The 27,364-nt window shown below is 37.9% G+C and overlaps 1 protein-coding gene across 2 annotated transcripts in view; it reads left to right on the top strand.

The window, feature by feature from the left end:
* Positions 1–27,364, top strand: part of LOC126412378 (elongator complex protein 1) — a 144,998-nt gene that overhangs the window by 84,135 nt on the left and 33,499 nt on the right. For both annotated transcript variants that reach the window (XM_050081949.1, XM_050081948.1), the window contains exons 10-11: positions 7,107–7,215; positions 17,860–17,996. In XM_050081949.1, coding sequence (XP_049937906.1) covers positions 7,107–7,215; positions 17,860–17,996 — 246 coding nt within the window. The remainder of the gene's footprint in view (positions 1–7,106; positions 7,216–17,859; positions 17,997–27,364) is intronic.

The raw sequence follows: 27,364 nt of genomic DNA, 5'->3' as shown, positions 1-27,364 counted from the left end.
CAGAAACACTGTGTCCATTGCACTCAATAATGTGCACAAAGAATACAAATTTACCTCAAAATATATGTATCCAAACTCACTGAATCTGCTAATAAAATTTAACGGTATGTTTGTCAATCATCATTTGTCGGTAATGTAACCATTGTGCAATACATCATTTGCTGAAGTGGTATGTTACACCTCAACTCAGGTAAATTTCTACATTCGGATATCTCTGGCCTGATGTTAGTTGAAATCAATCAGTGGTTCAAGTTTTTCTGTCACATTTAAAGATCATACAGCCGGGTACCGGACTCTTCTTCTCCTTTTCTTTTCTTTTCTTTTTTTTTTTTTACACAAATCTGATACTGTTGAATTATTTGATAAATTCAGTGCGCTCATGTTGAAAAGTTTCATCAAAGAATCAAAACTTTGCATACGACAGTGATACCAGCATATCAGTTGTGACGTGAAACAGCTTCTCTGAAACCTTGGAAACTAGCAGGAAACATAGACTCCATTCACACCAGAGCAAAATGGCCAATATTGGGACAGTTGAACAATATTGTTGAAAGCATGTTTGCTGTGTTGAAAGCCAAGACTCTATCAACGTTTTATGGGCAGGAACAGTTAATACTGTTGTCTACATACTGAATAAGAATATAATAATTCCAATCCCAAAGAAAGCAGGTGTTGACAGATGTGAAAATTAACCGAACTATCAGTTTAATAAGTCACAACTGCAAAATACTAACGCGAATTCTTTACAGATGAATGGAAAAACTGATAGAAGCCGACCTCGGGGAAGATCAGTTTGGATTCCGTAGAAATGTTGGAACACATGAGGCAATACTGACCCTATGACTTATCTTAGAAGAAAGATAAAGGAAAGGCAAACCTATGTTTCTAGCATTTGTAGACTTAGAGAAAGCTTTTGACAATGTTGACTGGAATATTCTCTTTCAAATTCTGAAGGTGATAGGGGTAAAATACAGGGAGGGAAAGGCTATTTACAATTTGTACAGAAACCAGATGGCAGTTATAAGAGTCGAGGGACATGAAAGGGAAGCAGTGGTTGGGAAGGGAGTGAGACAGGGTTGTAGCCTCTCCCCGGTGCTATTCAATCTGTATATTGAGCAAGCAGTAAATGAAACAAAAGAAAAGTGCGGAGTAGGTATTAAAGTCCGTGGAGAAGAAATAAAAACTTTGAGGTTCGCCGATGACATTGTAATTCTGTCAGAGACAGCAAAGGACTTGGAAGAGCAGTTGAATTGAATGGACAGTGTCTTGAAAGGAGAGTATAAGATGAACATCAACAAAAGCAAAACGAGGATAATGGAATGTAGTCGAATTAAGTCGGGTGATGCTGAGGGAATTAGATTAGGAAATGAGACACTGAAAGTAGTAAAGGTGTTTCTGAAGAAGAGAAATTTGCTAACACCAAGTATTGATTTAAGTGTCAGGAAGTCGTTTCTGAAAGTATTTGTATGGAGTGTAGCCAAGTATGCAAGTGAAACATGGACGATAAATAGTTTGGACAACAAGAGAATAGAAGCTTTCGAAATGTGGTGCTACAGAAGAATGCTGAAGATTAGATGGGTAGATCACATAACTAATGAGGAGGTATTGAATAGAATTGGGGAGAAGAGGAGTTTGTGGCACAACTTGACTAGAAGAAGGGATCGGTTGGTAGGACATGTTCTGAGGCATCAAGGGATCACCAATTTAGTACTGGAGGGCAGCGTGGAGGGTAAAAATCGTAGAGGGATACCAAGAGATGAATACACTAAGCAGATTCAGAAGGATGTAGGCTGTAGTAGGTACTGGGAGATGAAGAAGCTTGCACAGGATAGAGTAGCATGGAGAGCTGCATCAAACCAGTCTTAGGACTGAAGACCACAACAACGACAATAAACAACAACACATACTGAATAGAATTTCAATGAAATGCAATTTCCAGTGAACTCCATATGAATTCCTGTGTACCAAATCTTCTCATCTTTGGATCTGATGCTTTTTATCGCACCTTTGGATCTGATGCTTTTTATCAAGTGCCACAACAATTTTGAAGCAAGCTCAATGCCAATACTCAAAAAATCATGTTTTTTGGGTACCAAGGACCAGGAACCACTTATTGACTTTTTGTCCCCACAAATCAGAAAATTTTTGTATCCTGATTTGCCACATTCAATGAAGTCTGTTGCAGCACTGCTTCAACAGCACAAGAATTTGATAAAATATATCTGAAGATTAAGGATGCTGAAGAACCTGAATTTGTGAATCATAAGAAGGAAACATATGACCGGTCATTAAAAGTACAGGAAGAGAAAGAACCTCTACAAAATGATGTAAGAGTAGCACAATAGGTAACAGAAGAGAAACATAGTCCAGAAGAGAAATGTAGTCAAGTCCAATCAACATGCTTATAAGATTGCTCTGACATTTCTAAGCGAGCAAGTACGCACCTGATTTCATCCATTATTTTGCTCCTAATACATCGAGGAACTAGTTTTCTATCCCAACTTGAAACATACAAGAAAGACAATTGCAGAGGAATTGGAAGCTCAGAAAGACAACAAAACTTGGAAAAAATGATAAAACCAGCAGCCAGTAAGTTACTGACTCAAAGTGGGTCTTAAAGATCTTTTCTGACTTGGACAGCAAAATCACCAAGTTCAAAGCTCTGCTTTGTGCAAGAGGCTTCAAATAAGAGTAGAGCATTAACTACAATAACATCTTCTCACCAGTCATATTGTATGAGTCTTTTCGAGTTTTCGTAGCAACTGTCATATACAAAGATGTAGAGATGACAATGTTCAACATTTACCCTACGTTTCTACACTGCAACCTTGAAAAAGAAATCTATGTGGAAACACCCTAGGGGCTGGCGATTGACACAAAGAATCCTGTAGTCTACAAGCTTGAGAAGTCACAGTACAGGCTCAAGCAGGCTCTCCAATAGTGGAACAACAAGTTTCTGAATTTTCTTCAGCAGTTTAGGTTTAAAGCAAATGACACTGATCAGTGTTTATTCTGCAGGACAATCACTGATGAAGTTGTTATGTTATTGGTACTTGTAGACGATAGCCTTATTGCATCAAACTTGAGGAAAATTACTCATAAAGTTGTTATGTCACTAGAAGAATCTTTTCGTATTCATCATCATCATCAGTTTTCTGCTATATTAGCAGGTCCTTTGCCTCTGTCTTTTCTGCAATCCACTGCTTCGTTCTTAAGGCTACTGTGTGTTGTACTGTCCATCACGTCATCCAGTATCTGAAATCTCTTCCTTCCTCACTTCCTTTTCCCTTCTACATAACCTTCTAAAACTGTTTTATCAGTCTGTCATTCTTTCTTAATATATGCCCAATCCAATTTCTTTTTCTTCTTTTTATTGCATCTAGTAACTGTCTTTTCTCTCCCACTCTTCTCAGTACCTCCTCATTTTTTACTCTGTCCATCCAATTTATTCTTTCCATCCTCCGCCATGTCCACATCTCAAAAGCCTCCAGCCTTTCTCTGTCTTTCTTCCTCAAAGTCCATGTTTCAGTGCCATACAGAAGAACACTCCATACAAGACGTTTTCTGAGTCTCTTCCTGAGTTCTCTGTCCAGACTGCTGCAGAAAATGCTCCTGTTCTTATAAAATGCCTCTTTTGCCATTGCTATCCTTATTTTAATTTTTGTGGTGCACTTCCAGTCAGTGTCTATCCTGCTTCGAAGATACTTAAAATTTTGCACCAATTCTAATATTTCTCCATTCAGCATAATTTTTATTTCTTTATTTCCTCCTAGTGCCAATACTTTTGTTTTCTTTGTGTTAATTTTCATTCTATAATTTTTTCTGTTAGTTTTAATTGTGTCCACCAAATCCACTAATTCTTTTTCCCCTGTGGCTAGAAGGACCATTTCATCAACAAACCTCAAACATCCTACTCTTCTTCCTTGTCATCTAATGAGCATTGGTCAATCATATTTTCCAAGTAGAGGTTGAAAAGGGTAGGTGATAGACAGCATCCTTGTCTTACTCCTTTGCCTAGTCTGATCCAGTTTGTACTTTCTCCTCTCACTTTTAACTGAGTCTCTTTGATTAAGATATAATGAGTTTACAAGTCTTCTGGTTTTCCAGTCCACTGCCTTTTTCCTCATTATAGTCACCAGCTTGTCCTGAACCACATTGTCAAATGCCTTTTCTAGATCGATGAAGCACATATATAGATCTCTTCCTTTTTCAATAAACCTTTCTCCCAAGATTCGTAGGAGCCCTATTGCATCCCTGGTGCCTGTATTCCATCTAAAGCCAAGCTGCTCCTCGCCAGGATTCTCCTCCATTACTTTTTCAAGTCTTATTAATTATTCTTAACACCACTTTGGCCGCATGTGAAATGAGGCGGATTCTCCCGTGCTCACTCTATTTCTTGGTTCCTTGTTTTTTCGGTAATTGAATCATTACTGTTGTCAGAAAGTCCTCAGGCCATTCAACACTGCCATATATTTTATTACATAACATCAATCTCTCTCTTATTCCATCTTGGTTCAAGCATTTTAATATTTCTCCCAGTATTGTATCTGTACCTACCCCTTTGCCATTTTTCATTGCAGCTATGGCAGACTTTACTTCGTCCATTATGATGGTTGGTACTTCCTCTCATCACTTACACTGTTGAGTGATTCAAGTTCCAGAGTTTCTGGTTTGCGATCTGTGTCATATAGCTCTTTTAGATATTCTTCCCATCTCTGGAGAGGACATTGTCATGATCTTTGTACACTCCCTCTTCGTCTTTTCTCAAAATTTCCATAGTAGCACTTCGTGCTCTGTTTTAATGTCATAGTCTTCACTCTGTTGTATCATAAGTCATATCTTCCCTTCCTGTCCAGTTTTTCAGTTGCATCATATTCCTCTTTTAGCTACTTTTCCTAGTCTGCTCTGTTTCTCTTCGCAGTTCATTATTTAACCTTCAGTACATCTTTCTTGCGTCTTCAGTGTTCTTGTTTTAAAATTTTCTTCTCTCCTCCATCTTGGAAATCATTTCTTGTATGACCCATGTTTTTTTTTACACATCCTATATTTTGCTGTCCTGTTTAATGATTCTTTCTTTCAACATGTTCCTGTACTCGTTGGCATTATCAGGTGGTTCTTTGTCTCGTAATGTGTTTAGAAACTCGTGACAGCATTTCTGTAATTTGTTCTTTTTTGGATCTTATCTTCTCTAGATCCCTTTTCTTCACCATGGTCACCTTCTTCAGTTTTTTCATTCTTATTTCTATATCTGCCATAAATAAGTTGTGGTTGTTGTTAATATCTGCACCTGGTAATGTGTGCGCCTTCTTGATTCCATTCCTGTATCTGTCTTCTACCAGTATAAAATCAATTTGGTTTTTGTATTTATCCCCTGGTGATTTCCAAGTGTAGATCCTTCTCCTGTGGTTCTTGAACCATGTGTTTGCCACTATCAGCTGCCTTTCCCTGCAGAAGTCAATTAGCCATTCACCTCTATCATTTCTCTTTCCAAGACCATGACTGCCTACTATGTTTCCCTCGTTCCCTTTTCCCACAATGGTGTTCCAGTCTCCCATTACCATTTTGCAGCATTTTTTATTGTCGTCCATTATTCTCTCTATTAATTGTATGTTTCCTCTACAATTTGGTCATCGTGTTTTGTAGTTGGCTTATACACCTGGACAATCAATAAATCTTTTTGTGCTCCTTTCAGCCTTACACTAGTAACCCAGTCATTTACATAGTCCACATATTCCACACATTTAAGCAATTCCTTTGTCATAGCCATTCCTGCTCCATTCATTCCTTTTACTTCTCCTCCTGAGTAGTACATACATATTCATCTGACGGTAACTCTCCACATCCATTCCATCTTACCTCAGCAACTCCTATGAGGTCCATATGATTCTTTTCCATCTCTCTTTTAAAGTTTTCTAGTTTTCCTGCTTGTACTAGAGTTCTAACATTCCAGGTACCAATTCTCATTTTGATTTTTTGCCTCCTTTCAAGTTGCCCCCCCCCCCCCCCCCCCCCCCCCCCCCCCCCCCCCCCCCCCCCCCCGCCTCACCCGGAGATCTGAATGGGGGACTATTTTACCTCCGAATACTGATTTAACATGAGAGGAAGCCATTTTTGTGCTTAAAATGGAGACTGCATTATGCAGGGAAGATAATCTGTCTGTGGTGGTATTCTGTTGCCTTCCACAGTTCTGGAGGCCGCCCGTAACACAGGATACAGACATCTTTCACAGCTGCTTGCTCTGCGTCAGATGCTGCGTGAGAAGTATTACAACAACATTATGCAAAGGGTAGATAGCTATTCTCCACACAGAAGAGGCATTGAGTGTGCTTTCATCATAATAAAGTATACTGATGAGTGGTAAATAGAATTTTCTGGTAATTTGAACAAAACAAAATGTTGTGGTATAGAGTACAACAACAGTAGGAGCAAAATACAATTAGTAGGTTATTCTGATGTTGATTAACCTGGTGATATTATATCCAAAAATTAATTTATTTGCATTCAAAACTTGACATTTAAGAGGACAAATGTAATCACTCCAACAGCAGTAGTGTTGGAAAATGTTTTGCCAGACTACATTTAGTTTCAGTTCTCTCAAGGTAATGTCCCATGTTTACAGAGATGCACACAAATTTATTCCTTGTTTTTCATCATTATGTATGTTCTTAGTCTTAAGTCAGTCATTCTAAATGATGCTTATTCAGTCAAATAAATGAGTCATTTAGTTGATAGAAAAACATTATTTCTCTTTGCAAATCTTCAAATACCTCATCATGTATTCTGTGGCATTTTCTGCTGAGGCTGTACCACAAGTTAACACAGTGAAGTTGTGCTGGTGTTTTTGCTGTTTTGCTTTTATAGTTGGTTGTCCATTGAAATGCAAAGTTCTGTCTCTAATTAAACTTCTTTTGCCTTCTGCTTGAGTAATTGTGTGAACAGGAAGTCTGCCTTCATTCTTAGGAATAAAATAAAATAAAATTGAATCTGAACTCATCTATATTGGCTAGCTGTGCTTAGACTTTTTGATATGTTTCATATGGTACTGCATGACTCTTCAGATGAGTAAAGATTATTTTATTTTGTTTTATTTTTGTTACTGAATATAGATGCTGATGAAGAAATCAATGTACATCCTGAAAATGAACTGTTCTCCGACACCAGTAGCATAGCAGCTTCGACTCTGAGAACATCTAGGACAGACTCTAAGGCTTCCACGTAAGTTCCTATCCTTCGTTATCATCTAACATGTAACTTTGTAATGTAACTTCATCATCTAAAATGTAACTTCTGCATGAAACAAAGCATTGGAGTGATTTAACTTGCTTGCAGCTGTGTGTTTGAACTGGTGTTATTTTTTCATCTCGGAGATGGTTGTTGTTGTTGTTCTTGTTGTTGTTTAGGTGCTGACCAGCATGGTAATTAGTGAGTAAACATGAACAAAATGTATAGAAACTGATATAATCATATAAAAAATTGAGAGTAATCAAGATAAGTGATAATATTACAAAAATGCTTAAAAAAAGTTAATAGAAATATGATACAAATGTTATAATGAGCTCCCAAATGGGAACTGTGGAACTGTTAAATGTTAAAGCCTGCTGAATTATTTAGCTATGTGTACTTCCCCAAGACCTTGGTTGAAAGCATGGCAGCTAAACAAAATTTGACAAGGTGTATTCAATACCTTTAATGTTATGCACAGTCCTCAAACAGGCTGTTGGCTAACCTGTCATTCTAAAACGTGGTGCACTCATGCAGTAGGTGGTGTATGATCACCTATATGGTGTGCTTGAGCATGCACGCGCGCGCACCAATAGACCCCCCCCCCCCCCCCCACACACACACACACAAAAATTGGATCTTCTTGCCCGAAAAGGAATCCATGCTAATCTGGAGGTGACTTCGGTGGACATAGTTTTATGTTTGTGGCTTTGAGGCATTATAGGATAGCTGGATAGCCACCGATGGCAACAGATTGTTCTTAATTTCTACTCATTTTTCCTCCCTTAACCCTTGAGCGTGTGTGTAAAGTGCACCAACAAAAAATAAAATAATTTTGCACGGTTCCATTTTTGTTTCACAACTGCAGACCCATACCTATTCCTTCTTCATTATTGCTTCTGGTAACACAATGATAATTTATGTTGTCATATGTCCAAGTGAGCAGCAGTAATATAAAATACAAAGCAAGCTAGGCAAAAAAAAAAAAAAAAGAAAAAAAAATCCCCAGTTACAAACTAGCAACATAACCCCACATTGATGCAGTTGTCTACGAGATAATTAGTGATTGAATAAGCAGCTGACCGAGACCTGATGCAACTGCACTGCTTAATGCTTCGAGTTGGTCTTTATTGTCTCTGTAACACCTGTCCTTGGCAATAGGGTGTGGTACTGAAAATTTATTTCATTATTGTTTAATAAAACAGTGGTGTAGTTCATATTACCTAAGTTTATTTTAGCTCATATTATGTAAGTTTATGTTCTTGTTGTTTAAATAAACTAAGATTAAACTGTGATTTTGATCATACATGACTCATCTTGGCAACATGAATGAAGCTATTCTATACATGTGTACAAAGTGCGCCGTGCGCCCACTCGTGTTATGAAAAATGGCACGCACACTCGAGGGTTAAATAAATGCCACAACAGGAATGTTGCTGCATGTACGGGAACTTTACACTGTACTGCAATGAGTATTCTTGAGACCTGGCAGTTCATTCCCTTCAATTTCCTCATCCACATACCCTGTTCCAAGCAGAAAATTGCCTCCTACCTTGGATGTAGTAACCAAAGGGGTGTGTTGGATAGGCTGGGTTGGTAACTCTGCCAGCTAAATACAGTGGTTTACCTGCAGAATACTCAGTGAATTGAAGCAGATGAAGATTTTCATATTTTGAATCTGTCTCAACTGCTTTAGTGTCCTGAGGAGACTGTTAATTCATTGTGTTATTAGATCTTAAAGACACAATCAGAACCTTTCACAAAACAGCAAACATTTTCTCCCTCCTTAAACATGTCTATGTTTATTGGTTCACAATCGTGGCGCTGGCATATTATGTTATAAAATGGAACACTTACGTATTTAATGTGGAATACCACTCATCGTGTAATGTAGCGGCAGAAGGTGGCATAACAGAAGCAGCATAGAAGCAGTCTGGATCCGTGAACCATCCATGTCTAATCTGAGGTTTTCCATGTCTATATGTGCCTTACCTCCTATGAATGAACTGAAATTTTGCCTTAAAGAAGCTCAACACGGTCTTGCTTTATGCATATTTCAGATGATTTTGCTGCTTGTGAACAGCTGATGTAACCCATTAGCGTGGGTAAAAGCTTGTTGAGGCCTTGCTGTTTGTGGACAGTCTTGCAGGGTTTTCTCTTCCTCTTTCAATCCTATAAGAGCAACATATGAGTTGCAAGTGACCACCAGAAGGCTGCAGGATGGAATTAAGCTAACTTTAGACCAGGATAGCACTTATGATCCAAACACCTTGTACCCATTATCCAGCCATAATCATGTGAAGGTTGTATAAAATTGGAGCAGGTACACACTGTCAGCTCCCCAAGACATACAATGAGTGAACTTCGTAGATGTGAAGTGTTTTGAAAGGCGTTGATTGTAGATCACTCAGTTGTGGTATCAGATGGCTTCTCATCAGTAAAGAGGCTCAAGAACCTTACCAGAGACTTTTTGAAGCAATATTAACTGGTAGAAGTTCCACAATACCACTTGAATATATAATTTCCTTGGGCAGTTCCATAAGTGCTGCTTCTGCGACAAGTCTCCATCTTTATATGGTCCTTGCCCTCGCATTAAACAGCATGTATTGAGTCAGGAAAGTCTCGGTGGTCTGATTTGAACAGAGAAAGAGGTTTCTGTGGAGATTTCTGGGAGTTACCTGGTTTGAAATCGCCATTGACAACCCATAATGTCCAGTGTTTGCAGGCTGATTCGGGTCACTCTATTTATGGACCGCAATGTTTTTCTCCTCTACCAGTTAAGTGGCAGTGATAGAGCGGTTCCTATCGATCATTGAAGGTACATTTAAAATCTGTCGACACTGATCATGAGGGGTACCACCCAGAATAAATCTAGGAGATAAACATCATTGACACTGCCTGAGGCAAATACGTTCTGCACTGACCAAACTAAAGTTCCAGCAGTTGCTTGGTTGTTGAAATAAGTTGTCTTCCTTGTTTCACTATTGAATAGTCGAGATGAAGAACACAGAGTGGTTTTGCATCTAAAAGAAACTGTCCTCTTTGGTTTGAATGTTGAGAGGTGCTAGCATGGACCAAACAAGGAAAAAAGTCCAGTAAATAAGGGTTCTAAAGTGAATACCTTAAGATCTATGAGCTCTCATTCAGTAAAAGAGATGTGTTTCACAGTCTTGAAGATGGAACAAGTTCTCATGGCTCTTAAGGTATTCACTTTAGAGTCCATGTGTACCACACACGGAGTGGGACAATCTGGACCAACAGTGCCTTGATGAACTTGTGGATAGTATGCCACGATGAATACAGGCAAAAATCAATGAAAGAGGACATGCTACTGGATATTAGAGGTACTGGTGTGTACAGCAATGTGGACCACCACCTCTGAAGGTCTCTCTGTATGGTGGTACAATATGCAATGTGTGGTTTTCGTGAGCAATAAAAAGGGCAGAAATGATGTTTATGTTGATCTCTATTCCAGTTTTGTGTACAGGTTCTGGAACTCTTGGAGCCGAGGTGATGCAAAACTTTTTTTGATGTGTGTACATCAGTACCATGTAGTTCTTGATATTGTAAGATACGGAAAGAATGATATACATCTCTATGAAAACTCCGAAAGAGAGAGAGAGAGAGAGAGAGAGAGAGAGAGTGTGTGTGTGTGTGTGTGTGTGTGTGTGTGTGTGTGTGTGTGTCTGGTGTCTGTGTCTGTGTCTGGGTAGGTGGGTGGGTGGGTTGGTTGGTCTCAAGACAAAAGACACAACATACCAAAAAGAATTATTTGCATGGTATGGAAATCAGTAGATGTTGTATACATCTACAGACAAACAAATGATTACAATTTCAGAAAAAAATTGGATGTTCTCTTTAAGACAAACAGCTTCAGAAATTGAGCAAGTCATCAGTGCATGGGTCCATTTGTGGTCCTTACGCAAGGCAGTCATTCGGCTTGGAATTGGTTCACAGGGCTGTTGGATGTCCTCCTGAGTGATATCGTGCCACTGAGCGGGTTGGAAGGTCCTGCCCATAATGCTCCAAACATAACAAGTTGAGGAGAAATCTAGCAACCTTCATGAGGTAAGGTTTGGTAAGCACAAAGACATGCAGTAGAGATTCTCACCATGTCCGGGCGGGCATTATCTTGCTGAAATGTAAGCCCAGGATGGCTTGCCATGACGGACAACAAAACGGGGCATAGGATATCATCGACATACTGCTGTACTCTAAGGGTGCCATTAATGGTAACCAAAGGGATCCTGCTATGAAAATAAGGGGCTCTCCAGGCTATCACTCCTCAGTTCAAAGTGGGACTCATTACTGAAGACAGTTTTACTCCAGTCAATGAGATTTCAGGCTGAAGATGTGTCTGGAGATGCCCCAGACAGTGGTGGGGTACCAACCTGTTGTCAACCATACAGCACGACAGTCAGGAATGATGATCTTGGATGCTATTTCTTTTCATTGCAGATAATGCCTGCCCGTACATGGCAAAAGTCTCTACTGCTTGGCTTCGTACTTGCCAAACTCCACTTTAGCTGCAAGGTTGCTGGATCTCTCCCCAACTGAAAACTTTTTGAGCATTATGGGCAGTGTCCTCCAACCACTTTGGTATTTTGATGATTTAACACTCCATTTAGACAGAATTTGGCATGATATCCCTCAGGAGGACATCCAATGACACGACCAATCAATAACAAGCTGAATAACTGCTTGCAATAATGGTCAGAGATGGACCAATGTATTTCTGACTTGCTAAATTTGTGAAGCTCTTTGTTTTGAATAAATCGTGCAGGTTTTCTGAAATTGTGATCAGTTGTTTGTCTGTACATGTACATCACATCTACAGATTTCTGTCCAATTCGGATAATTCCTTCATGGTGTGTCACACACACACACACACACACACACACACACACACACACAAGATGACCTGCCAATAGACAGCACAGTTCCTGCTAGTTCTGAACTAGTGAAAAGTCAGAAGCTTTGATATAGTGATGTAACATGGCATGTGTGTGTTTACAGCACAATAGCTTTTTTTTTTTTACTTGCATCTCAATTTTAGAATATCTCTTGGATTCTGTTGTGAAGAGCTTCAACCTCAAAATTAACAAGCATTATATCACAGTGCTTATCTTTATAAGTGCTTTTGGATGCCTTTAAAAAGAAAAGGTGTACCATTCTGTTTCAAAAATCATAATTGCTACAATATCTTGATTGCTTCAAGAGTTAAGACACTTTATCATGTAACAGAAGTGTGTGCGCCTTTGTGTACTATCATTTCTTTGCAAAAGAATCATGCCGAAGGGTCATCAGGAATGTTTTATCTTGTGTTTTGGCAGATATTTGCAATTTTGTTTTTGCTTTGTGTAGTTGGAACCAACCCAAATAAATACTGCTCATCCCATCTTCCATGTGACACAAAGCTTTGGTTTGTTTCCCATTACAAACGACATGATATTTAAAGATGAAATTAGATTAGATTAGTACTTGTTCCATAGATCATGAATACGATACTTCGTAATGACGTGGAACATGTCAGGTTAATAAAAGGTGTCTATACAAGACTGAAGACCACAACAACAACATACAAGATATCACATGACACTTTTTTGTGTGTGTGTGGGGGGGAGGGGGGGGGGGGGGGGTTGCGGAAACTACCCACTTACTATATCCAACAGTTCATCTAATGAGTAGAAGGAGTTGCCATTCGGAAATTCTTTTAATTTCCTTTTAAATGCTATATGGCTATCTGTCAGACTTTTGATGCTATTAGGTAAGTGACCAAAGACTTTTGTGGCAGCATAATTTACCCCCTTCAGAGCCAAAGTTAGATTTAACCTTGAGTAGTGAAGATCATCCTTCCTCCTAGTGTTGTAGCCATGTACACTGTTATTACTTTTGAATTCGTTCGGATTGTTAATAACAAATTTCATAAGTGAATATATATATATCATCTTTCTTTTTTTATATATATATATATATATATATATATATATATATATATAAAAAGAAAGATGATGAAACTTACCAAACAAAAGCGCTGGCAGGTCGATAGACACACAAACAAACACAAACATACACACAAAATTCTAGCTTTCGCAACCAATGGTTGCCTCGTCAGGAAAGAGGGAAGGAGAAGGAAAGACAAAAGGATATGGGTTTTAAGGGAGAGGGTAAGGAGTCATTCCAATCCCGGGAGCGGAAAGACTTACCTTAGGGGGAAAAAAGGACAGGTATACACTCGCACACACACACATATCCATCCACACATACACAGCTGTGTGTGTGTGCGAGTGTATACCTGTCCTTTTTTCCCCCTAAGGTAAGTCTTTCCGCTCCCGGGATTGGAATGACTCCTTACCCTCTCCCTTAAAACCCATATCCTTTTGTCTTTCCTTCTCCTTCCCTCTTTCCTGACGAGGCAACCATTGGTTGCGAAAGCTAGAATTTTGTGTGTATGTTTGTGTTTGTTTGTGTGTCTATCGACCTGCCAGCGCTTTTGTTTGGTAAGTTTCATCATCTTTCTTTTTAGATATATTTTTCCCACGTGGAATGTTTCCCTCTATTTTTTATATATATATATATATATATATATATATATATATATATATATATATATATATATATATATATATATATATATATATATATATATATATATATATATATAGTGAGGCTACAGTGAAGATCTCTAGCTCTTTAAATAAGTGCCTGCAGGATGATCTTGGATGAGCTCCAGCAATTATTCTGATTACACGCTTTTGTGCAATGAACACTCTTTTACTCAATGATGAGTTACCCCAGATTATGATGCCGTACGAAAGCAGAGAATGAAAATAGGTGTGGTAAGCTAATTTACTGAGATGTATATCACCAAAATTTGCAATGACCCTAATAGCATAAGTAGCTGAACTCAAACGTTTCAGCAGATCTTCAGTGTGTTTTTCCAGTTCAACCCCTCATCAATGCATACAACTAGAAATTTTGAATATTCTACCTTAGCTACCGATTTCTGATCGAAGTCTATATTTATTAATGGTGTCATTCCATTTACTGTGTGGAACTGTATGTACTGTGTTTTGTCAAAGTTTAATGAGAGCCCATTTGCAGAGAACTACTTAATGATTTTCTGAAAAACATCATTTACAATTTCACCAGTTAATTCTTGTCTGTTGGGTGTGACAGCTGTACGTGTATCATTGGCAAAAAGCACCAGCTTTGCATCTTCGTAAATATGGAATGGCAAGTCATTAATATATATTAAGAACAGCAGAGGACCCAAGACCGAACCTTGCGGCACCCCATTCTTGATTGTTTCCCAGTTTGAGAAATCACCAGTTGTTTGCATATTATGTGAACTGCTTATTTCAACTTTCTGCACTCTTCCAGTTAGGCATGATTTAAACCATTTGAGCGCTGTCCCATTCATACCTCAGTACTTGAGCTTATCTAGAAGTATTCCATGATTTATACAATCAAAAGCCTTTGAGAGGTCACAAAAAATCACAACCGTTGACTTCCGGTTACTCAGAGCATTTAATATTTCATTAGTAAAAGTATATATAGCATTTTCCGTTGAAAAACCTTTCTGGAAACCAAACTGACAAAAAGAGGATTTTTATCTGCCCAGTTGAGAAAGTGGTCCCAAACTAGTCTAGTTTGATGTCTGTTTTATCAATATATATTAGCCAGAACATTAAAACACGATGAATAACCAGTACTCTAGGAGCGACTGAGCATCACTGCTGTATGACAGTAGCAGTCAGTGCTGCATGCGAGTCACTGCTGAAATACAGGTTATTCATCATGTTTTAATATTCCTGTTAATACATATCAATGAAATGAATTGTAACTAAACTCATTTGGGACTGCTCTATTGAATGGGCATGTAAAATTCCACTTTTAAAATCATTTTGTTTGTAAGGTGGAAACGAACCAGCACTGGGTGTCACATAAAGACACGTGATGAGCATTATTTGGTTTGGCTGACTCCAGCTACACATTATTAAAAGAAATTGCAAAATATCTGCCAAAACACACAGAAAATGTGGTTGATGACTCTTATGTTGCCGGAACAGTAAGGAAGGAGCTGTATCTGTTTTAACTGAGAATGAAAGAGACAAGTTAGGAGTGGCCATAGAAAGAAGTATAAGAAAACAGTTGTTCCATTTAGCACTTTTGATGTGTGTGTCGGTACCACCTTCTCAGAGAATGTCACACAAACTGAAACCAGAAGCTTACAAAGTAATGGTAGGGCGTTGACTGGCCAGTTCAGATACAGTTTCTTGATGTTAGTACTACAAGTGGCTGCTAAATTTTTACACGATGAACACACTAATCCTGAAATGGTCCCCATTTTTCTGAAGATTCATGCCTGTGTTTATCAGGAACTCGCAGAATAATTGATTTAAATTCTGATAGATAGTAAACATTATACTTAAATCATTTTTTCAGAGAGCTAACAACTAATATTTAAAAGACCTATGATTATTTCATGGCATACAATGCAAAAGCACTCACTGCCAATACATCTGTGACCTATTACAAGGTGTTTCAATGATAGGAAGTATCAATTTTTGATGGGAGACAAAGTAGTTTTCTTAACTGGGGTGGTATATGTAAGTAAACATTATAAAGTTGAGAAATCTCAAAATTCGCATATGAATTTTGTTTTTCTGTGGATAGGGAAAGAAGGGAAGGAGGAGGACAGATTTATAAGAAAAGTAAAGAGAGTTTAATATCCTGAAGATTGATCCTGTTGGATGTGGTCACTTTGACCTGAGGAGCAGTTCCCACAGCCAGTTATAGAAGGACCTAATTTGTAAAGGTTTCTTGAAATCACTACAACCAGATGCCAAATTTATATTCGTAATTTTATTTCTTCTCGGAATCTGTGAGACCATGTTACCCAAGGTCACTACATAATTCACTGACAGACAGAAAAAGAAAACAAGAAAAAATGATGGCATATACAAATAAATATATCTCATGTGGTTATTGGCGTGTTGCAAGCCTTTCCATCTTGCACCACTTCTGCAGCTTGCATGTCAATTTTTCTGAGTATTTATCAAAGTGGCTCCTAATTTGACCTCACAAGGCTGTGGTGGACCCGTTTTCATACCATCCCACTAAAGAAAAATCTGAGGTCACCAGGAATCAGACCCGGGATCTCTGTGTTAGTAGCTGGCAATACAAACCACTAGACCAAGGAGGCAGCCACTCTTCACATCGAACTACTTGAAACTGTTATGTAGAACTTAAGTACAGACTAATAGAAGTGCCACAAAGGGACTTTCCAATTTATATTTGAAAATATGAGGTTTGCCACTTCAAATTTTCAGTTCTGCTGGAAATGTGAAAATGGAATCTGAAGAACTGTGCACAACTGTCTGTACAATGGTTGAGTAAATTATTTTTTGTAAAGATGACACATTCAGTTGCAGATAGGCACAGTGAAAAGACTGTTACACATTGAGCTTTTGGCCAAAGCCTTCATCAGCAAGGAAACACGCAGGCAGACACTTTCATGCAACAAGCACAGCTTATGCGCACATGACCGCTGTCTCTGGCCACTCCAACCAGCATATTTTGTAATATTGTTGATATTCCAACTTGGACTTCCCCTTTTTTTAAAAGTACAGACTGAATGCAGTAATTTCTTTAGATGAGTCCAAACTTTTAATTCACAAATCCAATGTGACATCATATGTATAAGGATGGCATGGTTAGAATTTTGGGACACTCAACAGCGGGCTGCATGAAACTTGTGAAGGATACAACAAATCATTTTGACTACCCTTTTCTGAACTAAGAGTATGAATACATACAGTAACGCCCAAAAAGACACAGTAGAGGATAAAAAGATAGCCAAGTAAATATGCTTTCATGTTTTGTTGTCGTGATGGTGGATCTCTTCTTGTAATGAAGAGGATAGGAAGGTGGTCAAGGAACTAGGCTTTCATGTTGCATTTCTGTGGTGGTGGATCTCTTCTTGTAATGAAGATACCAGCATTCTGTTCCTGCACAAGTTCATAAATTTTCTTATGAAAAGTTTTTTATTCTCTCACAGTTTTTTCCCACTAGGCTTTCTTTAAGCCACTAGCTAATTTAACACACTACTCTTTTTGCTAAATCACTTACATTACAGACCATATCTTCGACAATGAAACTTTTGCCATTTTTCAAAAATAACTTTTTTAAAATTGTGTGCTGTGTTTAGAGGCAGATCTTTGATATGTGCTAAGAGTACTAATGTACCTAGAACAGAACGCTGTGGCCCCTTCTGCACCCCCACCCCTGGCAGAAAGACAAATCTCTGCTTCCTTTTTCGTAGATGTGAAATGAACTTTTGGGAAACTTTTTCCTTAATTATATATGCTTCACCTAGTAAAATTATTTTGTTAAATAAAAGAAGATACCTGTGGTCTTCCACTTACAATTTAACCCTGTAAGTGTCTCACACACAAAAGAACAAATTGATTTTCTTTTGATACCCTCTGCTTGAATCAAAATTGTGCAGCATATAACAAATTTTGTTTACACACATGTTCACTGCTAATAGGGTGCTAAAAATCAGTATGGACAATACTTTTCTAAATTATTAATGCACTGAAATTATTATTGAATAACATATTTTACCTGCAGGCGTAGTAGCCGATCGAGTAAGAATCGCCGCAAACAAGAACGGAAATTACTCAGTTTAAAAGAAGGCAGCAAGCATGAAGATCTAGCACTGGTTCAGGCCTTGCATCAGCAGATCACAATTTGTCTTAATTTAAAGGGTAAGTGTGAGTACTTTTTCTATATATCTTTACAACTTTTTTTTGTCCTATGCTGCCGCAGAGTTTTACTCTTATATTACTATACCAAACCAGTTGATGCATTGGTAAGATATGGTACTTGTAATTGGAAAAAGGAATTTATGCCTCTACACCAATGCTCTGAAAAGCACTCCGAAGTGCGTGGCAGAGGGTACTATAATAGCACTTGCTAGGCACTGTTATTGACATTTGACAAATATGAGAGTAGCGGTAATTGTATTTTAGTTTAAAGTGCTGTTCAGTACTATAATAAAACCTGTTTTACCCTATTATGGAGGGTTAGAGTTTACAGCTGGCAGTGCACAAATGGAACATATTTTTTAATAGTAAGCAGAAATGAAACTCTTCTGTAAGAAGCACGCTGTAAAATGTAGTTGTTTGGATCTTTCACCTGCTGCTGGTTCCAGATATGGAAAGAGCCCATCCCCTTAAAATTGAAGGTTAATGTTTGGTAGCTAATAATGACAATGAAATATTGAGTAAAGTTTTTGTTGTTGTTGTTGACTGTAAGCAGCACCTCAGTAACCCAGTATAATTTCACAGAACATCCACAAGTGTATTGGTAGTTTTGCAGTAAGATTCCATGCCTACTTTGCAAACACAGAAATTGGCAGATCAACATATTTCTTTTGCTGGTGTTCTGGAACATAATGTTTACAGGAAATTTATTCATCAAGTAAAATAGTTCATTCCATAAAGAAAAGTAACAGTCATTGAGTTTGCTTCATTTGGGTTAATTTGTAAGAATGTGTTTAAGAAGTTAAGTCCATCTACCAACTACTTCACAATGCATTTGCTCTTTGATGTTATTTGATGTAATGGCACGCTTTAGTGTAACAACATCAATATTGTATTAAAATGAAAAATTATCTGTTTCTGTTTTCTGTTGGCTCAACACTGTGTGGTCAAAAGTCTCTGTGAGGCAACATGTTACATATCCAAAAATGTGTAGGTGCAAGAGCAGTGCAACAGCATCATAAAGGTTTGTTTTTCAGAATGAGACAGCACAGAGAACCGAGTGAATTTAAATGCAGCCATATTATACATGCTCATAAGTTCAAGTATTCCACCTGAGATTTGACAGTACAGTTTTAAGGAGATGGGACCTGGATAAACTGAAAGAACCAGAGGTTGTAGAGAGTTTCAGGGAGAGCATAAGGGAACAATTGACAGGAATGGGGGAAGGAAACACAGTAGAAGAAGAATGGGTAGCTCTGAGGGATGAAGTAGTGAAGGCAGCAGACGATCAAGTAGGTAAAAAGACGAGGGCTAATAGAAATCCTTGGGTAACAGAAGAAATATTGAATTTAATTGATGAAAGAAGAAAATATAAAAATGCAGTAAATCAAGCAGGCAAAAAGGAATACAAACGTCCCAAAAATGAGATCGACAGGAAGTGCAAAATGGCTAAGCAGGGATAAATGTAAGGATGTAGAGGCTTATCTCACTAGGGGTAAGATAGATACTGCCTCAGGAAAATTAAAGAGACCTTTGGAGAGAAGAGAACCACTTGTATGAATATCAAGAGCTCAGATGGCAACCCAGTTCTAAGCAAAGAAGGGAAGCCAGAAAGGTGGAAGGAGTATATAGAGGGTTTATACGAGGGCGATGTACTTGAGGACAATATTATGGAAATGGAAGAGGATGTAGATGAAGACGAAATGGGAGATAAGATACTGCGTGAAGAGTTTGACAGAGCACTGAAAGACCTGAGTCGAAACAAGGCCCCGGGAGTAGACAACATTCCATTAGAACTACTGATGGCCTTGGGAGAGCCAGTCATGACAAAACTCTACCATCTGGTGAGCAAGATGTATGAGACAGGCGAAATACCCTCAGACTTCAAGAAGAATATATTAATTCCAATCCCAAAGAAAGCAGGTGTTGACAGATGAGAAAATTACCGAACTATCAGTTTAATAAGTCACAGCTGCAAAATACTAACGTGAATTCTTTACAGATGAATGGAAAAACTGGTAGAAGCGGACCTCGGGGAAGATCAGTTTGGATTCTGTAGAAATGTTGGAACACGTGAGGCAATACTAACCTTACGACTTATCTTAGAAGAAAGATTAAGAAAAGGCAAACCTACGTTTCTAGCATTTGTAGACTTAGAGAAAGCTTTTGACAATGTTAACTGGAATACTCTCTTTAAAATTCTGAAGGTGGCAGGGGTAAAATACAGGGAGCGAAAGGCTATTTACAATTTGTACAGAAACCAGATGGCAGTTATAAGAGTTGAGGGGCATGAAAGGGAAGCAGTGGTTGGGAAAGGAGTGAGAAAGGGTTGTAGCCTGTCCCCGATGTTATTCAATCTGCATATTGAGCAAGCAGTAAAGGAAACAAAAGAAAAATTCGGAGTAGGTATTATAATTCACGGAGAAGAAGTAAAAACTTTGAGGTTCGCCGATGACATTGTAATTCTGTCAGAGACAGCAAAGGACTTGGAAGAGCAGTTGAACGGAATGGACAGTGTCTTGAAAGGAGGATATAAGATGAACATCAACAAAAGCAAAACGAGGATAATGGAATGTAGTCAAATTAAATCGGGTGATCCTGAGGGAATTAGATTAGGAAATGAGACACTTAAAGTAGTAAAGGAGTTTTGCTATTTAGGGAGTAAAATAACTGATGATGGTCGAAGTAGAGAGGATATAAAATGTAGACTGGCAATGGCAAGGAAATCGTTTCTGAAGAAGAGAAATTTGTTAACATCGAGTATAGATTTAAGTGTCAGGAAGTCGTTTCTGAAAGTATTTGTATGGAGTGTAGCCATGTATGGAAGTGAAACATGGACGATAACTAGTTTGGACAAGAAGAGAATAGAAGCTTTCGAAATGTGGTGCTACAGAAGATTGCTGAATAGATTGGTAGATCACATAACTAATGAGGAGGTATTGAATAGGATTGGGGAGAAGAGAAGTTTGTGGCACAACTTGACTAGAAGAAGGGATCAGTTGGTAGGACATGTTTTGAGGCATCAAGGGATCACAAATTTAGCATTGGAGGGCAGCGTGGAGGGTAAAAATCGTAGAGGGAGACGAAGAGATGAATACACTAAGCAGATTCAGAAGGATGTAGGTTGCAGTAAGTACTGGGAGATGAAGAAGCTTGCACAGGATAGAGTAGCATGGAGAGCTGCATCAAACCAGTCTCAGGACTGAAGACCACAACAAAAACAACAACAACAACAGTTTTCCTTGCACGTAATGTGTTTCTCATTGTGAAGCACATCAAATTTAGTTTCTATCATGGTTGTCAAGCTCATAAACAGTCTAGTAAATGGCATGGAATTTGCTGCTCATTGTAATTTGCATCTGCAGCACTCTCCAATGGCAGGTGTTGGCTATATCTGTCAATCACATCACACAGTTTGTTTATGGAAGAAGGTGCATGTAAATCTGCTATTAAAATGTAAATTAGTTCCCTTGTCTATATTCTGTCAGTGTTGTTCTGTCAGTGGTAAACAGCATCAATGAACCCTATATAATGCAAAAATAAAAGTTCAGTGTCCAGCCATCAGTGACACTAACTTTTAAAACTTCCATTACAAATAATGCAGTAAAAATTTAAAATACTGTTACTGTTCATATGAGTTAAAAATTATTTCATCAGTCTCACCTTCCAGTAAAACCTGAAGGACATTCTTATTAGATGGCCACTTCTATTTAGAAGCAGATTTTTTTTAACATGTGAAATACAAGAGACTTGACAAAATGTGCAAAATTTCCTACTGTATGTATAAAGAAAATCCAATGTTACTTCCATTAAATTGATAAGAACATTCCAGAACCTTATTGAAGACGTAAAGGTGACTAAAAAGATTTACCGAGAAAGCAGTATGTGAACCTGTAACCTTTCACACCTCAATCTGCACCTCTATCCATTGTGATACAGTTAACAGACATTTCTTTAGAATATATCGTTGATCTTACCATGTCCCCTAGTCTGCACACACAATTTTGTCATTAACTGACTTTTAATTATAAGATATCATACCAAGAATGACACATTTTTATAAATTTCCAGTGTAATGCTACCTTGGAATGGCATAACTTCATAGCGTGCAAGTTGTATTACTAAAAGCACCAAATAAAAAAGCCTTTAACCACCAAAATGTTTCTCACTATTTAATTGTAACAGGCCATTCCAAAAAAGTCTTGTTTTCAAAAGATCCTAAATATAATGGTGCTTTGAAATGGTATAAATTAATAAAATGTAATGTATAGTATAAAAAATACAAAATATAATAATCAGTTGCAAAGAATGTAATACAGTAGGGCTTCTTCCAAGCTCCCATCGTAATGTAAACGCAATCGTACATCTCTTCAACCACGTCCCACTCTTCAAAGAGAAGATCTGAAATGTCTGACTCCATGTTCTTAGGGATACAGGGTAATTATAAATGGTGGAAAAAAAAATTATGACTTTATTAAATTTTATAGTCTTTCCTGACTACGTTGATATATACATTATAGGTTTTCAAATGAAAAATGACCTATATGTCCCAAATTTTAAAGTTATTGTCATGTATGCTGCCATGCCCCTTGTAATTCTGTTACAGAAACCAGCATTATTTGAAGAAGAACTGTGAATTTCCTGTTTCCAGCAATTATATGTATGATATATTGTATTTGTTGGTAACAGTGCAGGTTTCTAGTGTCTGTAAATGATTATCTTTGCTAGTATTTACTTTTGTTTCGCTGAAGCAGTTTCTTCACGTGTTACATATATTTGTGGAAGTGCATATCCTTTAGTGTACAATAAATATGAACTATGCCACGCATCAAGAAATCCAATAAAAGGAAATTCCGTGGTAACCAGTTCGCAAACAAAGCCAGCCACACTGTTAAAAGTAACCTATGTATCAGTTCTTCAGGGAAGATACTCCCACATGGCACGCCTTGTGGTGATTCAAATTTTTATGTTAACAATGATGCTGTTTGTAGTGGATTTGTTGTTGTTGATGTGGGCGTCTTATCTTCTTTGATAAATGAAAAGGCGAAATGTAAAAAATGTGATGGTTTAGGCTGTCTGGAAATAACTGAACAACAAAGTAGCAGGAAGAGTTTAGCGTCAAAATTAGTTGTTCTGCATCAAATCTACCTCGAAAATGACTTCGAACATTGTGCATGATTCATAAGATGTGAATTTGAAGTTAGTGTATGCAATGCGTGCAATAGGAAAGGGAAAAAAGGCTGCTCAAACGTTTTGTGGTTTGATGGAGCTTCCTCCTCCTGCTCTCAGTAGGTTCAGCAAGTACATAGAAATAATTTTAGATGCCTTGTCGGTTGTGTCTAAAGCATCTATGAAATGTACAGCAGAAGAAACTCTTAATATTAGTGGAACCAGGGACATTGCTATTGCACTTGATGGGACATGGCAATGTTGAGGACATCTTTCCTTGAATGGTGTTGTAAGTACTACTTCTCTGGAGAATGTGAAAAGTTGTTGATGTTGAGTGCTTATCTAAGTACTGCCACACCTGCCATGGTAACACATATTGAAAATCAGTGTTTGCCTGTTCATAACGTTAGATATACGAACTACCTAGGTGATGGGGGCTTTTAAATATTTCAGTAAAATTAATGAGTTCAATGTTTATGGTGATACCTTGGCAGCAAAACTGGAGTGTTGTGGACATGTGCAAAAGAGGAGGGTGCTAGATTGAGGAAGCTATGAAAAGAAATGAAATGAAAGGAAAGTTGCTATCTGATGGAAAGTCTCTGCCTGACCAAGGCAGATGGACAGAAACTGAAATAGACATTCTTCAGAGTTATTATGCACTGGCCATTAGACAAACTGCACCACCGAATGATGTTACAGCAATGAGAAAAGCTGTATGGGCCATCTACTTTCATAAGTTGTCCATAGATGACCACCCTGTTCATGGACTTAGCCCTAAAGGAGCAGATTGGTGTGGTTACCAAAAAGCAATGCGCCTGTTATGAATGAAATAAAACCAATTTTTAGAGACCTGAGTGACCCTGTTTTGCTTAGTAAATGTCTTCGTGGGGGCACTCAGAATACAAATGAAAGTTCCAACCATTGCATATGGGAAAGATTACCCAAGAATGGTTTTGTAGGACTAAATCCATTAAAAGTTGGTGTATTAGATGCAATGATATGTTTCAATGATGGAGTGATAGGAACGTTGGAAGTCATGAGATCCAGGCATAAAATGTGGCTCTGATATGGAAGATCAATTGCTTGCATGTGACAGACAACGGGTGCATGAAGCTGAAAGATTCGTTCTTCAAGTTACCAAAGAAGCTAGAAGTGCTAAAAGGAATGCCAAGAGGAAGCTTGAAGATGAAGAAATGCTGCAGGATGAAGACTATGCTTCTGGAATGATCTGAGACACAGTTTAATTGGACCCATATCTTCATTCGCAATTTCCCAGAAGTTGTATTTTTCAGAATTCAGGTACAAATATTTCCTAAAGTTTATAAAGCATTGCTCTAATTTTTTTCTGTAACATGCAATAGTCCATACTTATGCAGTAGACCTAAGCTTTATTGCAGAAACAACCAAATTGTAGAAAAAATGACAGTTTTATTTTAAAAAAATTGTAAAAATTAAAATGTAAGATGTGGTTTTTTAAATCCTTGTAATATACATAATAGGTGGAATTAAATAGGTCGAGTACCACAGCCATCATGTCATTCATATCTGGGAAAAATTTGGTCTCCTTCAAATGTATAACATTGGATTAAATGGTACTTCAATTTGAGGAAGCATTTTGAAAAAATAAATAAATAAAAATGCATCAGTTTCTGTGTAATTTTTTGATAACCCTAAGTGGGTTCAAAAATATTCAAAATACTTCTAATTTGTTTAGAAAGTGTGCTGCATTACCTGATATATACAAAAAATCTGTGAAACATATACATTGTAAACAGTGCCTAAACGAAATAGGTGTTGATTTTTTACATAATATTGAGCCTGAAAAGTACACTGTATCCTTAAGTCACAAAATTTGACCTTCTCAACCAAGTTTGCTTTCATCTACATATACATCACACTCCACAAGCCCCCCCTAATGGTTTCACACTCCACAAGGCCCCCCCCCCCCCCCCCCCTAATGGTTACTGGCAGAGAGTATTTCTGATACCACTAATTGATACCCCCATTCCCTGTTTTCTTATGAATGATGCATGGATAGGAGGATTGTCGATATTAGCCCTAATTTTTTGAATTTTCTTGTTGTGGTCATTTCGTGAGATGTACATGGGGAAGTAATATGTTGTCTGACTCTTCCCACAAAGTGCTGTTTTGGAATTACAATAGTAAACATTATAGTGAAGTGGAAATATTTGGAAATTATTACACGCTTCATCATTCTAGTAAGCCTGTGAAATTAACTAACAGCTACTGTAAAACTCTAAAACATTGTGTGTGTGTGAATCAATGTGTGATGTGCTTGTTACCTTTGCAGTTGAAGTACGGAAGTCAGTGACATAATAATCCATTGAAATGTGCTCCTGCTCTTAAGTCATTGATTAAAAAACAAATTTTTGGACACTGCTTAGAATGGTACCAACAGTATCATTAATGGTCTTTGAAGGTGGAAGGAGATTTACTGTCTGATGAGACACAGTACATTATGTGACGGCTTGGTTGTGCATGTGTAAACCTGGCATATGCATACAAATTTATCCATGTGTGTCCCAGCAACAGTGAAATGATTTAGTTTTCTGAGGTTGTGTGTTTAGGTTTGATCTTCGTCCTGTTTGACGGGAAAATGATTGCAGGCTTATGCAGGTTGCAGGCAGTTGGATGCACACCACTCTGTAGGAATAGTTTGGAATCAAATCTTTTCTGTACCAGCTTGTCAGTGCTTCTGTCCATAAAAAATCTCAGCTGCACAATACTATGAAGAAAATCAAATGGTCTGCTGGACTTGGGTGTTCAATGTGCTGACTTGAATCAAATAAAAAACTAGAGATAAATTAGCATCAATAATACAGGGTGTTCCACTTGAAAGAGGCTCCACAAACAAAAATTTGCTTAATCAGCAGAGGGTTCTCATTGTCCAATTGGTTCACAAACTCAAGAAACCTCTCGATGTAAACTGCACTTGTAACAGTAGCCTCGAAAAAAATTGGTCTGATATTGCGACACAATGATATTGCTCAGAACATGCCATTGTTTTGTGAATGCAGGAGTTGCTCGACCTGTGTATGTGTATTTTCATTACACCACAAACGTGCATTTGAGAGTTTACATAGTCAGAGAGGTGGAACCATGCCTCATCACTGAACCATTGTACTGCAATATTCGTGGCTTCTGAGCAATAAATTGCTGAAACGAATGGCAGGATGTAATGTGTTTGTCTTTGTCATTGATATTCAGTTCTTGAACAACTGTAAACCTTTAGGGATATATGCTGCTTTCTTCACAGCTCTGTGACGTGTCTCATGACATTCCGCAATCCTGAGATAAACGTTCAAACAGACTTTGTGGGAGAGGCCAACAATCGTTTCACGTCAGTCATGTCTTCGTAGATACAACACCGTTCCATTGCTCTCCATCTTGTTCACTAACTTTTGTATGCAGCATTTAGATGGTATATGCCGGTCACCAAACAGCTCAACAAATATTCAGTGACATGTCTGAATGGAACCAGTAATCCAGATATTGTTTCACAAAAACATGCACTCTTAGACAGAATAGCAATACATTGTCACTAAACACTAAACACTGAACACTGAGCTTGAGCCATAGTAATGCAAGAAAACACACTGTTGCATCAGATCATGATGCACAATGCAGTGTTGCCATGTCAAACATCACAAATTACACATTGCAATTTCAGCAGAATTACACATGTTTCTGGGGCGTCTTTCGAGTGGGACACCCTGTATATTTGTAATGTATCTAAGAACCTGGTGGCATTATTCACCATGCTTCAGAAAGAAAATATGCTTATGGAAGAGTGGAAACAAATACCACTTGAAGTCTACCAGAACATAATGGCCAGCATTTCTCAAAGATGGAAATAGTAGCAGAAGAAAGTTCTTGCACTACTAGTTACATTACTTGCACCTTTGGAATGAATAATAGTGGATTCCTGAGCCTTTTATCCACCGTATGTTCTTGACTTAGAAATGAGTAAATTACCAAATCATGAAACTAATAACAGTATCCTGAACAACACATCCCCATTAAAGCAAATTAGTTGTTTGTGCAAGGAAACTGAGACTTCAGATGATATTGACCATGTCATTATATTGAAACCCACATCCTGATCAGCTGTGGATTTCTCTCTGCAGGTAGCTTCTAAAATAAAAATTAGGTTTTCTTTATTGTAGTATTTTCAGAGTTGT

This window comes from Schistocerca serialis, chromosome 7 (genome assembly GCF_023864345.2).
Source record: "Schistocerca serialis cubense isolate TAMUIC-IGC-003099 chromosome 7, iqSchSeri2.2, whole genome shotgun sequence".
In the NCBI taxonomy this organism is placed as follows: domain Eukaryota; kingdom Metazoa; phylum Arthropoda; class Insecta; order Orthoptera; family Acrididae; genus Schistocerca; species Schistocerca serialis.
Note: the sequence above shows the minus strand (reverse complement) of the source record. Positions and strands in the feature narration are given on the sequence as shown.